Genomic DNA, 20885 nt, shown 5'->3' with positions numbered 1-20885 from the left:
GCTTTGGAGTAATTGCAGTCGTTTCACAGAGCATTACAATAATCCAAACATCTCCTTGCATAGGAGTGAATGATTTTGCAAGATCTTTTTTTTTTAATCTAAAACTGACTTTAGTTGGCTGATTTGTGGCAAATGGGAAAATGTGCTGTGAACAGCTGACAGTCCTCAGGTCATTTAGAATCCAATGTAGACCCCAAACTAGCCACCTTTTCCTTCGATGCTAGGGTTACTCCTGCTATTCAGGGCAGGGCCACACATTCTCAATGACCTCTACTGACCCATAGTGCCTCGGACTTCAAAAGGATTTAATCTGAGTCAATGAGAGGCGAGCCTAGGTAGCTCTATTTGGCTACTCCATATGCTTGGATTTCAGAATGAGCAAATTACTATAAAGTGTGTTAAAGACATAACATGTCTCCTTCACATTAAAACTGTGCATTAATAATCTTTTTGCCATCTAACTGGGCTTCAGAGATACTGACAGCACTGGCGTATTAATTAGTCTGGGGGAAGCAAGACCGTGCTTGTATCATTTAACCTCACCTTGTGATGCATGAGTGTGTGCTACACATGTCTATAGAGGGTGGGGTGCAAGGGAGCTATTTTCAGTTTGTTGAGATAAGATGGGTCAGCCAGATTACAGTAGCAGACTTTTAACACACTCTCTTCCTGCAGGTATTACTTTACCTTGTATAATTCCTGGAGATTATGTTCCAGCTGGACCTCCAGGACTTCCAGGGTTTAAAGGTAGGGCATTTGATGCTTTCACAGTACACAAGTAATTGCTAAGAAAAATAGAATCATTTCCCCTTACAGTGTGCTGAGAATGATCTGCTTCTGACTCGAATATTGACCTCTGCTTCTCAGGTATTAAGGGTGCCCAGGGTTTCCCAGGCATTCCGGGCCATCGTGGAGCTGATGGGGCAAAAGGTTTACCAGGCACTCGACAGACTGGCTTCCCAGGACCACCAGGTTAATATGATCTTTAAATGTCCTAATTATCTTGAAAATATTAAATACTTCATATTTAAATATGCAGTTCTTTAGGCACTTTTAGGAAAAGCTCTGTGTTAAGAGGGCAACTCAAAACGGGGTGTCCAGAAAGTTTATCTTGCATTCAATTACCATTCCCTTACCCCTCCCACTAATCCGGACTGCGGGTAAAGTGCTTTGTGTGGTGCTGACTGGGGTGAGTGTATAACAGAAGTGTTTGCTACACTGACCCGTTTAGTCTATGCCTTATTTATTTATTTTATTTAGGCGTTTTATATTCCGTTGTTCCAAAAGTAGATCACAACGGTTTACAAAATCAGCATTCTTATGCTTGCTCAGCATTCACAGTCTGGGACAACAGTCATATTTTAGGTCGATACAACAGCAAATACGTATTCTAGGTCATATTCATACATTTTCTGGGTCAACACAACAGTAAATACAAACTCTAATTCTACGATCATTACACCATACATCGTTCTGTATTTATTGCTCACTCTACTATTATTGTCTCTGGTACTGACGGTGAAGTTATCGGAATATTGGTATTTTATGTTAAATCATATGCATTTCTAAAGAGCCATGTTTTCAGCTCACGTTTGAAGCTTTCTTTCTGTTATCAGATGTAATGACTCTGGGGAAGAGAGTTTCACAACTTGGGGCCCGCTATGGAAAACATTTGGTCTCTTATTTGTATTAGATGTATGTTTTGTGTTGAAGGTACCTTCAGAAGTCCTTTGTTTTGTGATCTTAGGGCTCTCTACGGTGTGTATGGTTGAAGTGTCCCTCCTATTAAGCATGGGTTAATGTCGTAGATGATATTTAGAGTTAATACTTGATAATTGATTCTGGATCGTACAGGAAACCAGTGCAGTGCTATCAGCGAGGGGGTGATGTGGTCAAATTTCCTTACCCGTAGTTACAGTCTAGTGGAGGCATTTTGTAGTAACTGTAGTGGTTTTAATAGTCCTGACGGTAGGCCTAGTAATAGGGAGTTGCAGTAATTTGTTTGTAAAACAGTGCAGAAGTCCTGAATTGTTAGTAATGGTTTCAGCCGTTGTAATATTATCAGTTGGGAGTATCCTATTTTAATTAATTTGCTTATGTGCTTTTTCATGGTGAAGTTCTCATCGATCAGTATTCCTAGGTCCCATACTTGATCTGAGGGAGTAATGTTAAAAATTCCCAGGTCTAGGGTTGGCAGTTTGATTATCATCATATTTTTCCCTAGCCACACAATTTTGGTTCTTTTGAGGGTTTAGTATTAGTTTCAGTTGAGAAAGTTTTTGTTGTGTTGCTTTCAGGTATGTTATCAGGGTTCATGCAGTTTTTTCAAATGTTTTGTGGAGAGGGGTGTAGAATTGTATGTTGTCTGCGTATAGGAAGAAGTTGCTTCCTAGTTTTGCCAGTAATGTACATAGAGGTAGCAAATAGATGTTGAATAGTGTTGCCGACAGTGCTGAACCCTGGGGGACGCCTGTATCGATTGGGAAGGTGTCAGAAATTTGATTGCCCGGTTTTACTTGGAATGACCTATCTGATAGGAAGGAAGAGAACCATCTGAGAACATTTCCTTCTATTCCAATTTTTCTCATCTGATGGCATAGCAGGGTATGGTCCACGGTGTCGAAGGCTGCTGTAAGATCAAATCCCTGTAGTACAGGGTTGGCTAAGGAAATGAGTAGGATTGCTGCTGTGATTTCTTTCTGATTCCGAATTGGTTTGAGTATAGTATATTATTCTAGGTGGCTCTCTAATTGTGGTAACACTGCTTTTTCTAGGACTTTGGAAATGAAAGGCAGGTTGAATATTATAGAAACATATAAATATAGAAATGACGACAGAAGACCAATAGGCTCATCCAGTCTGTCTAGCAAGCTTTCATACTTATTTTCTCATACTTATCTGTTACTCCGACCACTGAGTTCAGGGCCCTTATTGTAACTTTTTGATTCTAATTTCCTTTCATCCCCACCATTGATGCGAGAGCAGTGTTGGAGCTGCATCTAAGTGGAAGTATAAGGCTTAATGTTTGAGGGTAGTAACCATCGTATTGAGCAAGTTACCCCGATGTTTGTATACTGATGCTGCTCAGATCAATGCCTTGTTAGATGTTGTCTGGATGTAAATCCTATTTCTTCATTCCCCCCATGCCGTTGAAGCAGTGTGCTGCGCTGGATATGCTTTCCAATGAAGTAACAGGCTTAATTTGTTAGGGGTAGTAACCGCCGCAATAAGCAAGCTACTCCCGCCCTTATTTGTTTACCCAGACTGTGCAATTCTTGCTGGTTGTTGTCTGAATATAAAATATCTTTTCTTCATTCCCCCTGCCATTAAAGCAGTGAGCTGCGCTGGATATGCTTTCCAAGTGAAGTAACAGGCATAATTGGTTTGGTGTAATAACCACCGCAACAAGCAAGCAACTCCTACACTTATTTGTTTACCCAGACTGAACAGTTCAGTCCTTGTTGGTTGTTGTCGAAAAATAAATCCTCTTATCTTCATTCCCCCCTGCCGTTGAAGTAGAAATCTACGCTGGATATGTATTGAAAGTGAAGTATCAGGCTTAATTGGTTTGGGGTAGTAACCGCCACAACAAACAAGCTACTCCCATGCTTATTTGTTTACCCAGACTGTGCTACCTTGTTGGTTGTTGCCTGAATGCAAATCCTCTTTTCCACATTTCCTCTTGCCGTTGAAGCATAGAGCATTAAGTGTGTGACCGTTTATTGAATAAGGGTAGTAATCACCAGGTAGTAGCTGTCATTCCCGCAAGCCACCCCCATACCTCTTCTCTTCATTCCCATCCTCCAGGCTTTATGGATCCACGGGGCAGATTTTCAAAGGGTTACGCGCCTAACCCCGAAAACCTGCCCCTGCGCACGGAGCCTAAGCCCCAGGACGCGTGTATGTCCCGGGGCTTGCAAAAAGGGGCGGGGGTGGTCTTGGGCGGGGCTGGAGCCTCCAGGCACAGCAGGCTGGCTGTCGGCCGGTGCGTGTAAGCTACGCCTGCCAGTAGGCAGGCGCAACTTCTCCGATAAAGGTAAGGGGGGGGGGTTTAGGTAGGGCTGGGGGCGGGTTAGGTAGGGGAAGGTGGGAGAGGCGGAAGGTCCCTCTGAGGCCGCTCCGATTTCGGAACAGCCTCGGAGGGAACGGAGGAAGGCTGCGCGGCTTGGCGCAAGGGGTTTGCACAATTGTGCACTCCCTTGCGTGCGCTACCCTGGATATTATAACATGCGCGCAGCTGCGCACGCATGTTATAAACTCGGGCGTAGATTTGGATACAATTCTTTTGGATTTCCACTCCCCATATGCATGACTCTGCACTTCTTGGCATTGAATCTCAGCTGCCATAACTTTGACATAATATTGGTCGATAATTGTCAGTTGTATTTTTTAGGATTGATTTAATCACAGTTTGTTTTGCCCTAGCGAGGATGAATCCTTCTGCTAGCCAGTGGTTTATTATGGTTGCAGTTGTCGGAGTGATTACACTGTGTACTGTTTTCAGGGAACTTGCAGGATTTGGGTCCACTGGGTGGATAGTGGGCTTGATTTTTGTAGTGCTTTGATTTATTTCACGTTTGGTTACTGGGTCGAATGATTTCCATTTTGATTGCCCAAGGTTTTCTTCAGGCTCTTTTGTTGATAAGCAGGTGGAGAATTGTGTTTTTAACATATTAATTTTAGTTAACAGCAAGTGGCATATTCATTGCAAGGAGTTCTTTGAAAAGTCGTAGTTATTTGAGATGAGGGAAGATGGGTCCTTGTTTAGCTGTTTTGAAGAGTAATTTGGAATGAAATATTACCCCATGAGCCTGTTTAGCAGAGTAGTCTTTTTTTGCTTTATTGATTTGATCACGGTATTTTTGTATTTTTCTAGGGAGTCTGTAGATTGGCATTTCCGTTACTACTTTTCAGATTTTCTCAGGGTCTGTTTAGTGTGTTGTAGCTCTTTGTTATACCAAGGTTTCATTTGTTTAGCTACACTGCCTTCATTCTGAATTGGGCATAGGGTATCGGCTATTTCATTAATGATTTTATCCGAGGAGTGAAAAGATAAGGAGGCATTATCATGGTGAAAGTCAGATATTTTATTTCAAATTGTTTCTTCGGGTACCATCGGTGCTATCTTTTTTCTGTATGTGAAAGATTGATTATTATGTGAGATTGTTTGCTGTGTGGTGATATGGACCTATTTCAGTTATCAGATGAGTCTTGACAAAGGCTTTCAGCGAAATGAGGCAAGATATGATGATGATGATGATCCAACGTTAGTCATAGGGAGGGTAATTTCCAGAGGCACTTCTACGGGTAAAAAGGCGGTGATGGACTTTTCTAAAACTGCCCTCCGGATATGCGCGTAAGTTTACCTGCTCTGAGCGGAGGCACACCTGGGGGCGGGCTTGGGGAGGGGGTTTGCACTTCTGCTCATACTTTCGCAGTTTTCAAAAACCTGCCTGTAAAAATTTCCCAAAGAGTAAGAGCAGGTATAATTGTCTGCGGGTCAGGTCTGGAGGGGTAATTTTCACTTTGAAGTTGGGTATAACTCTATCATGTGATTTGTGTGGGCTTTTACTAAATCAAGCCCGAAGAGGGGGCGATTTTAAGGCTGGTCTCATGTGTGCAAAGCCTGAGGGTACTTTTCACCTGATGACTTTGCATTGATTTTCAGAGGGAAAGCCCACACGTCTTCTTTCTCTGCTAGTCTGAGCAGGTAGATTTTTCGAGAAAAATAACGTGCATCCTTTTGAAGATTCCAAAGTGTGTGGATTGTTTCAAACTCCTCTTCTTACTGCGGGTCACAGTACCCACCTAGTGGACCTACACACGGACCTGTACCTGCATAGAGAGCGGAGATGTTTCTGAAAGCCCATTTCCCAGGGTAAAGCACTGTTGTGCCCACGGAAATGACTCTGAAAATCACCTGCCAAATCCTATATGGATCAAAAAATTGAAAATCAGTTTATTCCAGGTAAAGGCATCACCAGTCCTGGAGGGCCATCTACAGGTCTGGTTTTCAGGACATCCACAATAAATATGCATGAGATAAATTTGCATATAGTGGAGGCAATTCATGCATATTCATTGTGGATATCCTGTAAACCAGTGTCTGTGGCACTCCAGAACTGGAGTTGCCTATTCCTAGTCTATCCTAAACACGTCGTAACAGCTGAGCGGTGTGTTTTTATTTTAATTTAAAAAATGTGCATCTCTGAGCTTTGATGGCATTGTCAGCTGGCAGTGTGTCCCCAAGGCTTGGAGTGGCCTGTTTACTGGCAAGATGAGTCTGACGGGTTCCAACTGTAACAATGGCAGGGCATCTTCTGCCTGTGACGACCACATTCACCAGTACCCAAGGTTGAACCCTTGGGTACTGGTGCTGACAGGTTTAAGTGGAAACACAGCTGCATGAGAGGAAACTAGACTAGATGAGAAAATCCAAAGATCAAGATGCTGGAGTCAATGCAGCAAGGTGAATTCAGGAAGCAGGACTCCAGCAGGATGGCCGAAGAATAAGAACCAAGCTCTAGCAACTTACTGACTGGAAGTCTGGAAATTATATGTATCCAGACAGGAAACAGATGGCCACCATCTTGTGTATTCAGTAGAGCTGGGAGAACTGATCAGAGATAACTGCTGGTGAGAGGCAAGAACTGCCTAGCAGGACCTCACATGGATAGTGCAGAGCTCTCATAGTTATATTGGTCCGGGAGAAAACTAGATATTTTTTTTGCCAGGTGTGAGACCTTACAATTGAATTGTACATGTGAGTAATTCTTGGGTTGGTCCAGTAAAATGTATGTAACCCCAATTTCAGGGTATCTGCTGAATTCTGATGAGGGTTATAAAAATCCCAGGGCTAAGTCCTAATTTTACAGACACTGGTGGGGTGTGGGAATCTCCAGGAATAAGGATATCCTTCAAGACCCAAGGCATGTAGGTGTGTTGTTATCAGCTCCTCTGGATAGGCACACTGGCAAGAACAGACCGGACTTACTGGTGGGCTGTTCAAAAATATAGTTTATTAGGATTCTTTTCAAAAATAATCAATTGGAACGCCATTGGTTCAGTCGTTGATTAAAATACTTTGGAGTGTGGAAATTAACAGCCTTACATAGGGATCAACAGGACCTCTCCACGCGTACATGGGCACCTTTTCAACAGTGACACAACAAAACTCCTTCCTAGACGTCGCTAGTATTTTCCAGTTACGGACAGTGTATCCCAATGATATTTGCCTGTTATACACTATCTTGATACTGCAAGTTGATCAAGTTGAGATTAAAGTATCCTAAGGTAAGCTATCTGGTATCAGTTAGTAAAAATGCTTTGAAAGAAAGGTGAAGGGTGGAGGTTATAAGTTAGGTTTAGGGGGTATATAGCAAATTGGAAACTACTGAACTGTATTTTATGATGTGTCACTGTACTGGATTATCCATTGTGATGATCTTTACAGTTTGTATATTGGTTTGGGTTGTTTTGTTTTTTTTGCTCAGTTCAATAAAAATGCAAATTGTTTTTAAATGATTGATTGGTTCCAGTTACATCCAAGTTCAGATTGTTGTCTTGGAGCACAGGCTTTCGGTCTCCTGTCCCTCCAGGGTGTGGAAAGATGTGTCTCAGGTGGGCTGGGGGTATCCTAATTCTGCAGGGACTCCCTTTCCCCCCAGAGTGCCTGAGGTCAGACGCATGTTCATGTCCTGTGTCCTGGGGGGAAGACGTTACCCCTCTCTCTCTCCAACTCCCAAAGATGCTCTAGTAGGGCCCCCCAGGAGGAAAGGGCTCACTCTGGGAAAGCAGTTCTTAAAGCTTCCCAGCTCTGGGGTAAGGAAGAGTGGCCTAAAACATCCTTCCCCAAAAAGGGCGGAACAAAATCTCTGCAGAAGTTTCCTTTTCCGCCTCTGCACTCCTCAGATCACCGCGCACACCCTTCTTGGCTTGGGTGAAAGGATTTACATGCCCTTCCAAGGCAGGGGAGAAAAAGCCCCTTCTCAGTCAGGCACAGGTCTTAAACAAGGAGAATCTAAGGCAAAAACTCTCTCATGCTCAGCTTTCTGTTCCGCCCCGTGAAGGAGCTGGCAGGGCAGTGCCTCTCCCTCTCACTTCTAGGCTGGGGCCTATAAGTGGACTGAACGTTCAGGCTGCCCTATCACTACCTAAACTCCTCCTCTCTTAAGCCTCAGGAGCTCACCAGACAGCCTCAGGGGAGGAGCTAGGATGAGTGGTGGTACGCCCCTCGCCTACACTCCCTAACCCCAAGATTATACTGGGGCTATCTAGTAGATGCAAGGGTCTCCACATTTATGACCCCCTGAAAAGAATGAATTGTCCTAGGGTAATTCCATTTATCATTGATGATACGTCTGTGGGAACTATGTTGTATCACTTATTGAGTAAATGCAATCAGTGAAACACGCCTCAGCTTGAAAGTAGCTCTCTTAAAAACATAGAAGGTTTTAATTAGTTTGTGATCAATGCTCTTTTAAGTCTAGGAGCATGAAAACATCTTTTTTTTTTTTTATAAAAGAAAAATACTGTTCTGTTTTGTGAAAAGGAATTCATGGAAGTCAATATTTTATTTCTCCTGTATATTATTCTGAGTTTGGATGTCTTGAAATGTTTTTGAAGGATTTCCAGGATCTCATGGAGATCAAGGCCCTCAAGGATTATTCCCAGGGCTGGAAGGCCGGGAAGGTCAACCTGGCAAGAATGGAGTGCCCGGATCTCCCGGTAGGAAAGGAGCCGCTGGTGACACCCTGGGGGCTGAGATTGGACGTCCAGGTGAACCAGGAAGACCCGGATTCCCAGGAGACAAAGGAATTTCCGGAGAACCTGGCTTTCCAGGAGAAAAAGGTAGATTTCTGTTTGGGCCTGCTTTACATAGCTTTTTGATCCCATCGACACAGAATGGAAGGTCTTTAACCAATACTTAATCTTACAAAGAAAAGAAAAATGTAACGTTTGGGTTAATAGTGTGTCCTGTATCCATGAGCTCTGTGTTATAATTGCACTGGCGTTGTCTAGAGGTTAGGTGGCCTGCTATAGGAATGAAACAATAGTTTTCTCCTCTTTCAGGTTCGGATGGACGGCTGGGCTTAACGGGTGCCAAAGGTGAACGGGGCAGTCCAGGGTTTCCTGGCAGTCCTGGCTTGCCGGGCCCCCCAGGACCTCATGGGCCATTTGGCATTAAAGGAAGACCAGGCCCTGTGGGGCCACCCGGTTTTTCAGGTGCACCAGGTATGAGGCTTTCTCTAGAAAGAGAAAGGGAAATGTTTGATTTACTTAACAGAGCTTTGAGATTATGACTTAATCTGAACAACTAATATTTTTATTTGCTTTCAAATGTGTGAATCGAGCTTCGAAAATTGAATCTTGTCCCACTGCTTGAAATAGTTAACCTGGGCTTACGAGCACAACTATCTTCTCGCCTTTTAACATTCTGTGAGACTCATTGCATTTCTAGACCACTAACGTTGCTCTTAAAGACTGAAACACCTTCTGCTGGGGCCGGATCTGATGTAGCAAACTTTTCATGAAAGGCACTTTGCAAAGGTTGATGAAATTGGACTCTGAGGCCTTCCTTCCCGATCCTCTTCCTGTTCAGCGGACTCCCATTTCTTTGGCCCCAATTTGCATGTCTTTGCCGACGGATCACTGTTATTTACCAGTACCAGATATTGCAGGATGCCCCGCCCATCCCAATTCTCGGGGTCCTAAAAAATTCAAACTAAATGTATTCATCTAAAAAACATAGGAAAACAAACAACACAGAGTATAAGCAAAAAAGAGGCTACAAAGAACACTGGCAGAAGAGTATTTATGGCTGAGAAATGTTCAGGTCTGTTTTATCAACCCTGATTCAGTCCTTTGATATGGTGGTGGGTTGCTTCTTTTCCATGTGCACATATTTTTATCTGTTGTGTGTCCACATCTCAACTCATAACTTGCTTATGAGTTTTGGATAAGATGTTCTCATGAGTGACTGACATATTTTTGTAACCATCTTGCTAAACCATTGATTTTTTTTTTTCTTTTGTGTTTTCTGTTTTACACGTTTTTTTTTGTCTGTTTTTTCCCCTTCGACATGCTTCTATTCCATTTACCATCAACTCTCCATTTCTGATGTTGCACTGTTTGGTTGTGGGTTCTTCACGTAGGCTGTCAAGGTGAGAGAAGGCACTCTTGCTTAAAAGCATATGGCCTAACCTCCTAGCTTTTGATGCTACAAAACGTTGCTTTGGAATTACCAAGAGTCTGTGTACCTTGTATTATAGTCCCTTGTGTCTTGTATTTTATTATTTTAGCATGATCCCCTGTATCATTTAGTTATTTTACTGTTCCCCATCTCATATAGTTGTTACTGTTCCATGTAAGGGCTATGCCTAAAAGTTCCTAGTTTTATGTAAACCGATACGATGTGCAAACGGCTATCGGTATAGAAAAAATTCTAAATAAATAAAATAAATAAATGTCTGTAGGTGACACCCCTTACTGACCACTCCAGAAATCAAGAAACCATTGGAGCCGGCATGCTCAGATTGAAAACTCAGACAAACGGAGTATATCTAGATTCCTCGATTTGTGGCATATGCTTTAAATTAAAATGCACTGTCAGAAGGCAGCATTTGTGTGTTATTTTTGCTCTGTGAAGTTTTTCACTTGATAAAACTGTGTGAGGCTTACCTGCTGGCAAGCTTTGGATTTATCCAAATGAAAAATCTCTAGAAAGTGCCAGCTTGTTACAGTTTAATCTGAGCATGCCCCCTCTTATTGCAAGGATTATTCATTTCATATTGTGGGGTTTCAATATATGATACAGCAGAGCTACAAACTCTGTATTCCATGTTTATAAAATTATATTTATGCAGCATTGGATAAAGGAGTTCAGGAGTTGCTAATCCTGTTGGGCAGTCCTATACTAACAGTACGCTGTTCTGTATCAAATTAATATAATTGTAGCCTTAATACAAAAGACGGATAGGTCCTTAGGCTTTTGAACATTGGGATGGAAGAGAGGTCTACCCTTGAGCTGAACTTGCTGTGCACGCAGTTCATGTGGGCTAGTGGTGGACTCCCATGTCCCACGCACTTGTTTCAGTATTTGAAGTGAAGGGCAAGGCCTGCCCGTCTCAGTGACTGAAATCTGTCGAATGCCTTGAATCAGGAAAACGATCGTAAGGTGTTTCCACTGTTGCTGGTGTTCCTAGTGATGGAGGCGGTAACCCTTTTCCTAGGCGTTAGATAACTCATGCTTTTGCAGTTTTAAACTTGATGGTTTCTAGAAGGCTGCATGTGGGGTTGGGGGGAGGGGGGGAGGGAAGGTCCGTTCCTCAGTCTAAAAGTAATACAGAGTAAGGCCCAAGAGCAGTGCCAGTAGCGGGTTCAGAAGCCCATGAGAGAAGGTCATTTGAGTTTAAGCCTCTCCTCCTACTTGCAGGGCATCCTGGTGGGAAAGGTTTACCTGGTAACGCGGGACCGCCAAGCCCTGCTGGCAGGAAAGGGCTCCCAGGTCTTCCAGGACCTTCTGGACTTCCTGGGCACATAGGATCTCCAGGGTTCTCCGGACCTCAGGGTCAAGATGGACGTCCAGGCTTTTCTGCATTAAAAGGTAAGTGCTCAATGTAAAAAATAAAAAGAGAATAGCACATTTCAACAAACAAATAACTGGGATATGATTTTCACATAGCAGATGTTAGATTTACAGTAGACTTCAGAGCCATGTAGGCTCCCTCTATAGGTAAGAATGTCTTAAATTTAACAAATATCACATTCCAGTAAAATCATCAATACACCAAACTGCAACCCACACTGAGCGATAACAATTGTAAATATCTGTAGCATGGAAAGGGGAATATTAAAATTTAGACTACCAGCGTAATAATTTCAAGCCAGTAAACCATAGTCTCATCATCATTGCCCCTTACATTCCATGTTTTAAACAAACACATTTTAACTCATTTTTAATGCATATTAAAACGTTATCTTTTTCAAATCTCGTGTACAAAAGATATGACAATTAAGCATTTCAAATGAATGTCCAAAAAAGCCCTACATGAGCCGATTTCCATGATTCAACTTCTTCCTCAGGGGTATTAACGCTTCTTTCTCTTTCTCCGAGGACAAGCAGGATGGTAGTACTCACACATGGGTGACATCATGAGATGGTGCCTGATGCATGCTGAGTATGCCCAGCATGCCCTATACCATTCAGGGTTTCGCTTCAGTCTCTTTTTTTTTCCTCGGAGCTGTGAACTTCGCAGTTTGATTGAGCTCTGAAAACTTGGCTTTTACCTTGTGGAAAACTTCATTTTTTTGTGTTTTTTTGCAATCATTTTCTTAAGTCCGTTGCGGGGTCCATATCAGTGCCTCCCTATAGTGTCCCCAGTCAGTGTTTTTCGGTATTTTGGGTAAGTATGTTTTCGCAGTTGGTTCCCCCCATGGTGGCGGTGCCTCGGTGCCCTCCGGCCATCAATGCCCACTGCCATCGTTCCATCCTTCTCCCTTTTGGTTTTGCCCCATCATGGCCACATCCTGTTTTTGCCGATGCCCGAGGACCATGTCGATTACTGATCCTCATGTTTGCATCCTCTGCCTGGGGGCATCGCTTGACGTCTGGGGTTGCTGCTTGTGTACCCAGATAATACCAAAGGGAAGTCGACTTTGACTTGACAAGATGGATCAGTTCTTTGGGTTGTCTGCATCTTATGGAGCGAATATAAAAAAAAATAAAAATCTAACAAAACCCCCCCACCCTCCTGACCCCCCCCCAGACCTGCCAAATTAATTTACTACAAAACCCCCCCCAGACCTGCCAAAAGTCCCTGGTGGTCCAGCGGGGGTCCAGGAGCGATCTCCAGTGCCATTTTGATTACTGGCAGCCGACGGCCCTTTGCCCTTACTATGTCACAGGGGCTACCGCTGCCATTGGTCGACTCCAGTGACATAGTAAGGGCAAAGGGCCGTCGGCGCCATTTTGATTGCTGGCAGCCGACGGCCCAAGTCCAGGAGATCGCTCCCGGACCCCCGCTAGACCACCAGGGACTTTTGGCAGGGCTTGGAGGGGTCAGGAGGGTGGGGTTGTATTTAATTAATTTGGCAGGTCTTGGGGGGGTCAGGAGGGTGGGGGAAGCTGAGGGATTAGTTTTAAAGGGTCGGGGTGGGTTTTTTGTTTATCGGCTCGGGCGCAGCTGATAAAAAAAAAACCCGATCGGGCCGGACGAAAAAAAAACCCCACGATGTGAATCGGAACCGGAATCAGAACCGATTCCGGTTCCGATTCACATCTCTATTACCGGTACCTCCTTCTCTGCCTCTGAGATCTCGCACATGCGCGTCTGCGCCGCTTCACTGCAGTCCTCAGGAGCGAGATCTGAGAGGCAGAGCAGGAGGTACCGGGAATAGGATACAAGGGCGGGCCAGAGGGATGCGTTACCGCTCTGATAGTCTTGGAGACAGGGAGGGCTGGGCAGGCAGGGAGAGCTGACCAATCCAAGCAGGATTTGTATACAACCACCAGCCAATCGCCGGTAAGATACATCGCTTGCCGTGATTGGCTGGTTGTTGTATACTGGGTACCACATACAGTATGGTTAGGTAGTGACACAGAAGGGTAGTCTTATACGGCGAGTATATCCCAAACTCTATATTTTAACTGGAAAAGTTGGGGGTCATCTTGTACGCCCAGTCTTATACGCCGGAAAATACGGTAATTGGAGAAAGTTCTTTTTTACTCAACGCACAATTAAACTCTGGAATTTGTTGCCAGAGGATGTGGTTAGTGCAGTTGGTATAGCTGTGTTTAAAAAAGGATTGGATAAGTTCTTGGAGGAGAAGTCCATTACCTGCTATTAATGAAGTTTACTTAGGGAATAGCCACTGCTATTAATTGCATCAGTAGCATGGGATCTTCTTAGTGTTTGGGTAATTGCCAGGTTCTTGTGGCCTGGATTGGCCACTGTTGGAAACAGGATGCTGAGCTTGATGGACCCTTGGTCTGACCTAGTATGGCATGTTCTTATGTTCTTAATCGTCCTGCCAATTTTCTTTCCCAGGCCCCATTCGCACCAAAGTGAATGAGCACTCCACAGTTTGGACTGCAAGCGAGCCTTAGCCTTCTCTCTGGAGCAGACAGAAGCCCATAGATAGTCCAACCACCTTTATGTTTCTTTTGATAAGAATAGTTGGGCGTTGCTGTTGCCAAACAGACACTATCCAGGTGGCTAGCAGATTGTATCTCCTTCTGTTATGCTCAGGCAGGACTTCATCTTGGGGTCATGTCAAAGCTCATTCTGTCAGAGCCATGGCAGCAGCGGTGGCCCAGTTGTGAGCAGTTCCCATGGAGGAGAGCTGCAAGGCTGCAACGTGAAGTTCACTCCTCACATTCACATCCCATTAGTGTCTGGATAGGGATGGTTGATGCAACAGTAGGTTTGGCCAGTCTGTCCTCCGGAATCTGTTTGAGGTGTAGAACCCAATCTAGGGCACATTGTTTGGGTTCAGGCTGTCTCCCCCTCTGTTACCAACAGAACCAGTGGTGTTGTGCCCGTTGGCACTTGGTTAGGTGTCTGTTGGTCCTCTCTTGTGTTAGGGAGCAGCCTGTAGTTAGGGATTCTTCCACGTGTGAGGACTGCCTTCCTGCTTGTCCTCGGAGAAAGCAGAGTTGCTTACCTGTAACATGTGTTCTCCAAGGCCAGCAGTATGTTAGTCCTCACGAAACCCACCCACCATCCCGTGGTTTCTCCTGTGTTTTTATTTTATCATAATTCTATATTATAAGAAAATGCCATACTGGGTCAGACCAAAGGTCCATCAAGCCCAGCATCCTGTTTCCAACAGTGGCCAATCCAGGCCATAAGAACCTGGCAAGTACCCAAAAACTAAGTCTATTCCATGTAACCATTGCTAATGGCAGTGGCTATTCTCTAAGTGAACTTAATAGCAGGTAATGGACTTCTCCTCCAAGAACTTATCCAATCCTTTTTTAAACACAGCTATATTAACTGCACTAACCACATCCTCCGGCAACAAATTCCAGAGTCTAATTGTGCGTTGAGTAAAAAAGAACTTTCTCCGATTAGTTTTAAATGTGCCCCATGCTAACTTCATGGAGTGCCCCCTAGTCTTTCTACTATCCGAAAGAGTAAATAACCGATTCACATCTACCCGTTCTAGACCTCTCATGATTTTAAACACCTCTATCATATCCCCCCTCAGTTGTCTCTTCTCCAAGCTGAAAAGTCCTAACCTCTTTAGTCTTTCCTCATAGGAGAGTTGTTCCATTCCCCTTATCATTTTGGTAGCCCTTCTCTGTACCTTCTCCATCGCAATTATATCTTTTTTGAGATGCGGTGACCAGAATTGTACACAGTATTCAAGGTGCGGTCTCACCATGGAGCGATACAGAGGCATTATGACATTTTCCGTTTTATTCACCATTCCCTTTCTAATAATTCCCAACATTCTGTGACTGAAGAGGGACCCTACATGGACGTGTGCATGCTGGACATGCTGAATGCGCCTAGTCAGTTTCTAGAAACATTGACATGAGTTTTCCATATCGGACTCCATCTGATGATGTCACTCATGTGTGAGGACTAACATCCTGCTGTCCTCGGAGAACACCAGTTTACAGGTAGGCAACGCTGCTTTCACACCTCCATTACTCTGTCCACTCCAGTACTGGCTTGAAATTATTACGCTATTTATAATTGTTATCATTCAGTGTGGGTTGCAGTTTGCTGTATTGGTTATCTTATTGGAAAGTGATATTACCAAAGTTTCCCCTGATTTGAGTGGATTTCTATAGATCAAGTGTGTTAAATTTGACAGAAGCATTCCCCATTGTTTGCAGTTTCTTTGTTAAGAGGTTTCCATGCTTGGAGCGCATGATTGAAGCAGGTCAGCATGATAAGCTCACCTCAGTACAAGTTAATACAAATTGTGGGTGAAATACTTCAGGCGGTGTCACTCTCTTAGTAAGGGCGCTGCGTATCTGCATTTGAAGTGAGGGGGATAGGGGAGCCCTCTGATTAGATGTTTACCCCTACAAGGTTTAAAAAACAAAATCTTCATTTTTCAGGTGTTAAGGGCTCTTCGGGTTTGACTGGGTTCCCCGGTACCCCAGGGCTGCCAGGTACTCCAGGTGTCAGCGGGCTGAAAGGATTCCCTGGTTTACCGGGGAAAGAAGGATTCACTGGGTCTCATGGACGGTTTGGGGAAAAAGGTGAGCCTGTGTGGTGGTTATAGGGTTGAGGCTGAATCTGTACTATTTCCAGTTCCGGAGGAGAGAATGATTAGGATCTAAGAATCTTCCAAATAACCCACCTACCCTCCCTGCCTAAGCACCAAGGCAGCTCGATGAAAACCGGAGCCAGGTGGATACAGTGCAGCAGGTTAGTGCCGGCTTTGCAGCCTCCATAGAAAAGTCTATCCTGTGGCAGCCTGACCCACCCAGGGAACGCACGCCAGGGCTCCAAAGCTTCTCCTGTCTTTAACTTAAACTAAGAGGGGGGCTGAGTATTCCTGTCCCGAAGAGTCACTTCTCTTTATGCGCATCCTTACTTCAACATGAGATTTCAGTACTGTTTCTCTGATCAGGTGACAGAGGAGCCCAGGGTCCACCGGGTCGCCCTGTGGTATTGCAGCCCGCCATGGCGCTTGCCTTGAAGGGAGAAAGAGGCACCCCGGGACCCGCAGGGCAGCCAGGATTTCTTGGATCCAGAGGTACAACGCAGCTAAGTATCAATCTAATCAGCTGCATGAGCCTTTTTCCTTTCTCCATACTATAAAAAAAGAAAAGTGGCGAGCCACCTCCTTATCCTTTCTCACCTCGGCTTGTCTCTCTGAGAAGCTCAGGCAGGAGGCTCTTGCAGAGTGCACATGGACTATGTCTGCATTTCTTTCTCTGAACAGGTGATAAAGGATTACCCGGATCAGCGGGATCTCCTGGACTTCCTGGTTCACTCGGATTCCCAGGCAGAGAGCGAGGATTGCCTGGAGATCCAGGCTCCCCGGGCCCGCTGGGATCCGCTGGCTTCCCAGGGCCGAAAGGAGAGGCTGGTATTTCAGGATTCCCAGGATTGTCTGGAGAAAATGTAAATATGCCTTTGTCGTCTTTCCCTTAAATGCTGTAGAAGCTCTCGTCATCATCATCTTCGTTTATTTATCATATGCTTTTCCACCAGAGTCTGCTCTCGTAAACCTTTTATGAACGATTGAATTAAATTGAAAGCAAGTTACAATTACTTAATCAGTATTTCAGGTACAGTGTGTCAAAAAGCAGATACCGTCTAGAAAAGGCAAATATCAAGTAACCAAGACCAGAATTTCAGCAGGTCTAAGAACAGGGGTCTACATGAGGGATTTTAGAGGGGGTTAAGATTATTTTCACCTGCCTACACCACTAGCACAGAATGGTGCCTCAAAGGCCCAGGTGCCCACCAGTGTCCTGAAGATTAGGAGGTCTGACATGCGGGGTAGGAAGCCTGCAATGATTCTGTTTCTGGTGTTTGCGAGGCAGATAGTTTTGGGGATGGTACAGTACAGTGCTGATAGCCAGTGTAAGCTTTTAGGACTGAGCTTATTCTGTCAGATTTATGTACATTCATCATTATGTGGGCTGTAGCATTATTATTATTATTTATTATTTAACTTCTTTTACTATACCGACACTCAAGACCAGGTCTTATCGTACCGGTTTACATTAGAACAAGGGGAAAAACCAATTAACGTATAAGTGGAAAAGAGAAGTTACATTAAAACAGGGAGAGTAAAAACATGGATGTCCGAAGATAGGACAGAATTAAGTAATTGAACAATAAGTTAACAAAATTACAAACTATAAATTAACATAAAACAATAAATTAATAATACAGAAACATGGATTATAATCAGCGGAAATATACATGGAAATATATATATATGGAATATATATATATGTTGAATTTAGTGCTTTGGGAATACCCTACATACAGTGAGATAGAGGAGGCCCAGCGGGAGATAACAGTGGCACAATAGCAGTTAGAAAGGCTGAATTGTCTAGCAATGGGCAGAGATGGAAGAAAGCCATTTCAGTTACTGTGTGGACAATTTGAATTATAGATTCTGGACTTGTTAGCTGAAGGGTAAGTGTTGTTCCCCGCAAGAATCACTTTCGGGAGAGGGGGACTGGGACCTTTTTCCACAGACCCCAGTATCTCTGTTTTCTAGGGGTTTTGTGCAAGCGGCTGGCAGTTTTCTGTAAGGATCGGTTGAGGTGTGTGATGGCTCAGTCCTGGTTTGTACCAGTTGGAATAAATAGAAGTCAGCAGGATGGGAATAGTGGCTGATGAGAAGGTTCCTGGTGAGTTTGCCCAGGAGGGGGTGAATATATAGATATTGAATAGAGTAGGTTAGAGGATGGAGCCTTAGGGTATTCCACAGGGTGGAGAAAGCAGCTCCTGTGGAGATAGTTTGAACGCGTCCTGGGGGAGAGAACCAGTAGAGCACTGGGCCTGCTAGCCATGTATCATGTAGTTTGCGTGAGGAGGAGATTGTGGTCTTCTATGTTAAAAGCTGCTGAGAAAGGATGAGCAAAGCTGAATTTCCCTGGTCAAAACAGCCAGAGTTCATCTGCTAAAGCTTGGTAGTGTGGCTTCCGAGTTGTAGTGTGGTCTAAAATTTTACTGAAAAGGTTCCTGGGCATTTGTAAAGTGTTGATGGTCAGATAGTTGGAGCAGTACAGCTTTTTCAATGATTTAACTTAGGAAGGGGATTTCAAGACTGGGTAGTAGTTCAGGTCATAAGGGGCAAGGTTAGTCTTCAGCATGGGTCTCATGATTGTGCCTTTTAGGCTAATGAAGCATTTGTTATGGTCTGGATATGGTGAAGAGGTCTGTGTTTGGCTTGTTTGATTAGCCATGATGGGCAAGAATCATTTGGGCAGGCAGCTAGTTTGCCTTCTGATGATAGTGGTCAGAAGGTGGTTAAGGAATGTGAAGGCAGAGTTTGATTTGCTTGTGAATGGACCTTGTCCTAGCGCTTTAATTAGCTGAGCCTGGATGCGTGAGGTCTTACCTGTGGAAAACATGGCTAGCTTGTTGCCACGAGTCTCAGTTGTGAGGGAGGAAGGTGCAGAGATGTCTGTATCCAGGAATTTGTTAATGGTCTGGAAGAGCTCCCTGGGTGAGTTTTCAACTTGGTTGGTTGTTTTTGTATAAAAGACTCATGCATCAGCAATTGCCTTACAGTAGGCTGATGTTTTCTGCATCCATTCCTGATGAATTGAGATTTTGATTTGCATCATTTCTATTTAAATTTTATTCTGCTTCTTTTCATATCAAATGGATATCGGATGAATAAATGTTGTGGTCGTATTTTGATTGGATTTCCATGTTGGGAGTGGTTGCATATAATAACATAGTAGATGACAGCATATAAACACCAAAAAGGTCCATCCAGTTCAAAACATATCAAGTGATGATCTGTCCAGGAGAGCTTATTAATAGTCTGTATATACTTTGGAGAACACTCTCACATATTGCTTGTGGTAGGACCAGTATCAGGTCGAGGGTGTGGCCTGTCAGATGGGTTAGTTCAATGATTAACTGGGCTCTGGCCAACTCAAACTGTTCAATAGATTGAAATAATGCTAAAAGATAGCATTGTATGCCCAGAAAGAGAGCAAGTTACTTTTAAATTAAAATTATTTTCACTGTAAATCAGGGCTCATCGTGCTTGCAGTGCTTCTGATCCCTGTAGAGCTTGTCAGGGCACTACATGACCTTACACAGAAGGTTACAGAGCGGTTTAGAGACGAGCATGCAGGAAGGAGCTCTGAATTTGAGTTGTAAATATCTTTTTTGGTTCAGCAGGTTCCTTCTGCTCCATTCCACTTCTGACTAAAATGAGAACTGCCCTCTACCAAGCTTCAGTGCCATGAGCCTTCATTCACAGTCTCCCAGGAGCTTTTTCCCATTTTATCAGCCCCTTCCTTCTCCTCCCCCCCCCCCCCCCCCATGAGTCCTTTTGCAATCCAGTATGCTTGCATCCTGAGCCCAATCACTAGGTGTCACCATTGTGCAATGGCTGGGATGACTTCCCCTGGAGGCCGTGTGACCTCTGCAGTATCATTGGACTTGGCTGGTTTAGAGAGCAGAAGCTAGACTTGGAAATCAAACCCATGTGTCCTGCAAAATATAAATATCTTTTAATTAAAACTTATGTTCAGTCTTTAAAATTTAGCAGTAGAATATGTCAGTGCTCTACCCCCTTGAGCCTGTGAAACAACCTTTTCATAAAAATGGCTTTTCTTTTTTAAATTGTATTTATTTATTTGTTGAGTTTTATATACCGTCATTCGGTGAAGCCATCACAACGGTTTACAAGATTCAAAAGGTATTTTCTTAACAATTGTGAATTAAGGTATAACAGGATACATATTATAAAACGAAAAGTTAATCTTTTTTATACTCCAGAAAAAAAATCATTTTGAGTGAGAAGGGTTTGTTTGATGCTGGTTGGTGACAAGTTATTTCGTGGATTCGGTTGGTAGTTCTGTTGGGTGTTTGGATGTTGTGATGTTTGATTGTCAATGTAGACTTTGTAAAACAGCCACGTTTTTAGATCTTTTTTTGAAAGTTTTGAGGTTAGGTTGGGTTCTCAAATCTTTTGGGAGGGAGTTCCATATTTTAGGGCAGGCGATGGAAAATGCTCCTTCTCTGGTTGTTGTCAAGTGAGCATCTCTGATGGGGGGGGACTGTTAAGCGGCCTGTGTTGTTTGAGCGTAAGTTTCTTTAGGGATTCTGGGGGGTTATGTTTAAACCAATTTGACCTTGATGTTCATTGTTTAGTAATTTGTGTATGATGGTCATGGATTTGTGTTCGATTCGGGCTTTAATTGGAAGCCAGTG

At 43.8% G+C, this 20885-nt stretch overlaps 1 protein-coding gene across 2 annotated transcripts in view; it reads left to right on the top strand.

Moving 5' to 3' along the window:
- Positions 1-675: 675 nt before the first annotated feature.
- COL4A6 (collagen type IV alpha 6 chain) overlaps positions 676-20885 on the top strand; it is a gene marked incomplete at its 5' end in the record, with an annotated part of 101047 nt that continues 80837 nt past the window's right edge. The window contains 9 exon segments of one of the 2 annotated variants that reach the window (XM_029586038.1): positions 676-747; positions 868-972; positions 8626-8850; positions 9073-9234; positions 10155-10163; positions 11435-11605; positions 16076-16219; positions 16594-16719; positions 16909-17090. In XM_029586038.1, coding sequence (XP_029441898.1) covers positions 676-747; positions 868-972; positions 8626-8850; positions 9073-9234; positions 10155-10163; positions 11435-11605; positions 16076-16219; positions 16594-16719; positions 16909-17090 — 1196 coding nt within the window. 2 annotated transcript variants of the gene reach the window in all.

This window comes from Rhinatrema bivittatum, unplaced genomic scaffold (assembly GCF_901001135.1).
Source record: "Rhinatrema bivittatum unplaced genomic scaffold, aRhiBiv1.1, whole genome shotgun sequence".
In the NCBI taxonomy this organism is placed as follows: domain Eukaryota; kingdom Metazoa; phylum Chordata; class Amphibia; order Gymnophiona; family Rhinatrematidae; genus Rhinatrema; species Rhinatrema bivittatum.
This window is presented reverse-complemented; position numbering and strand designations above follow the sequence as displayed.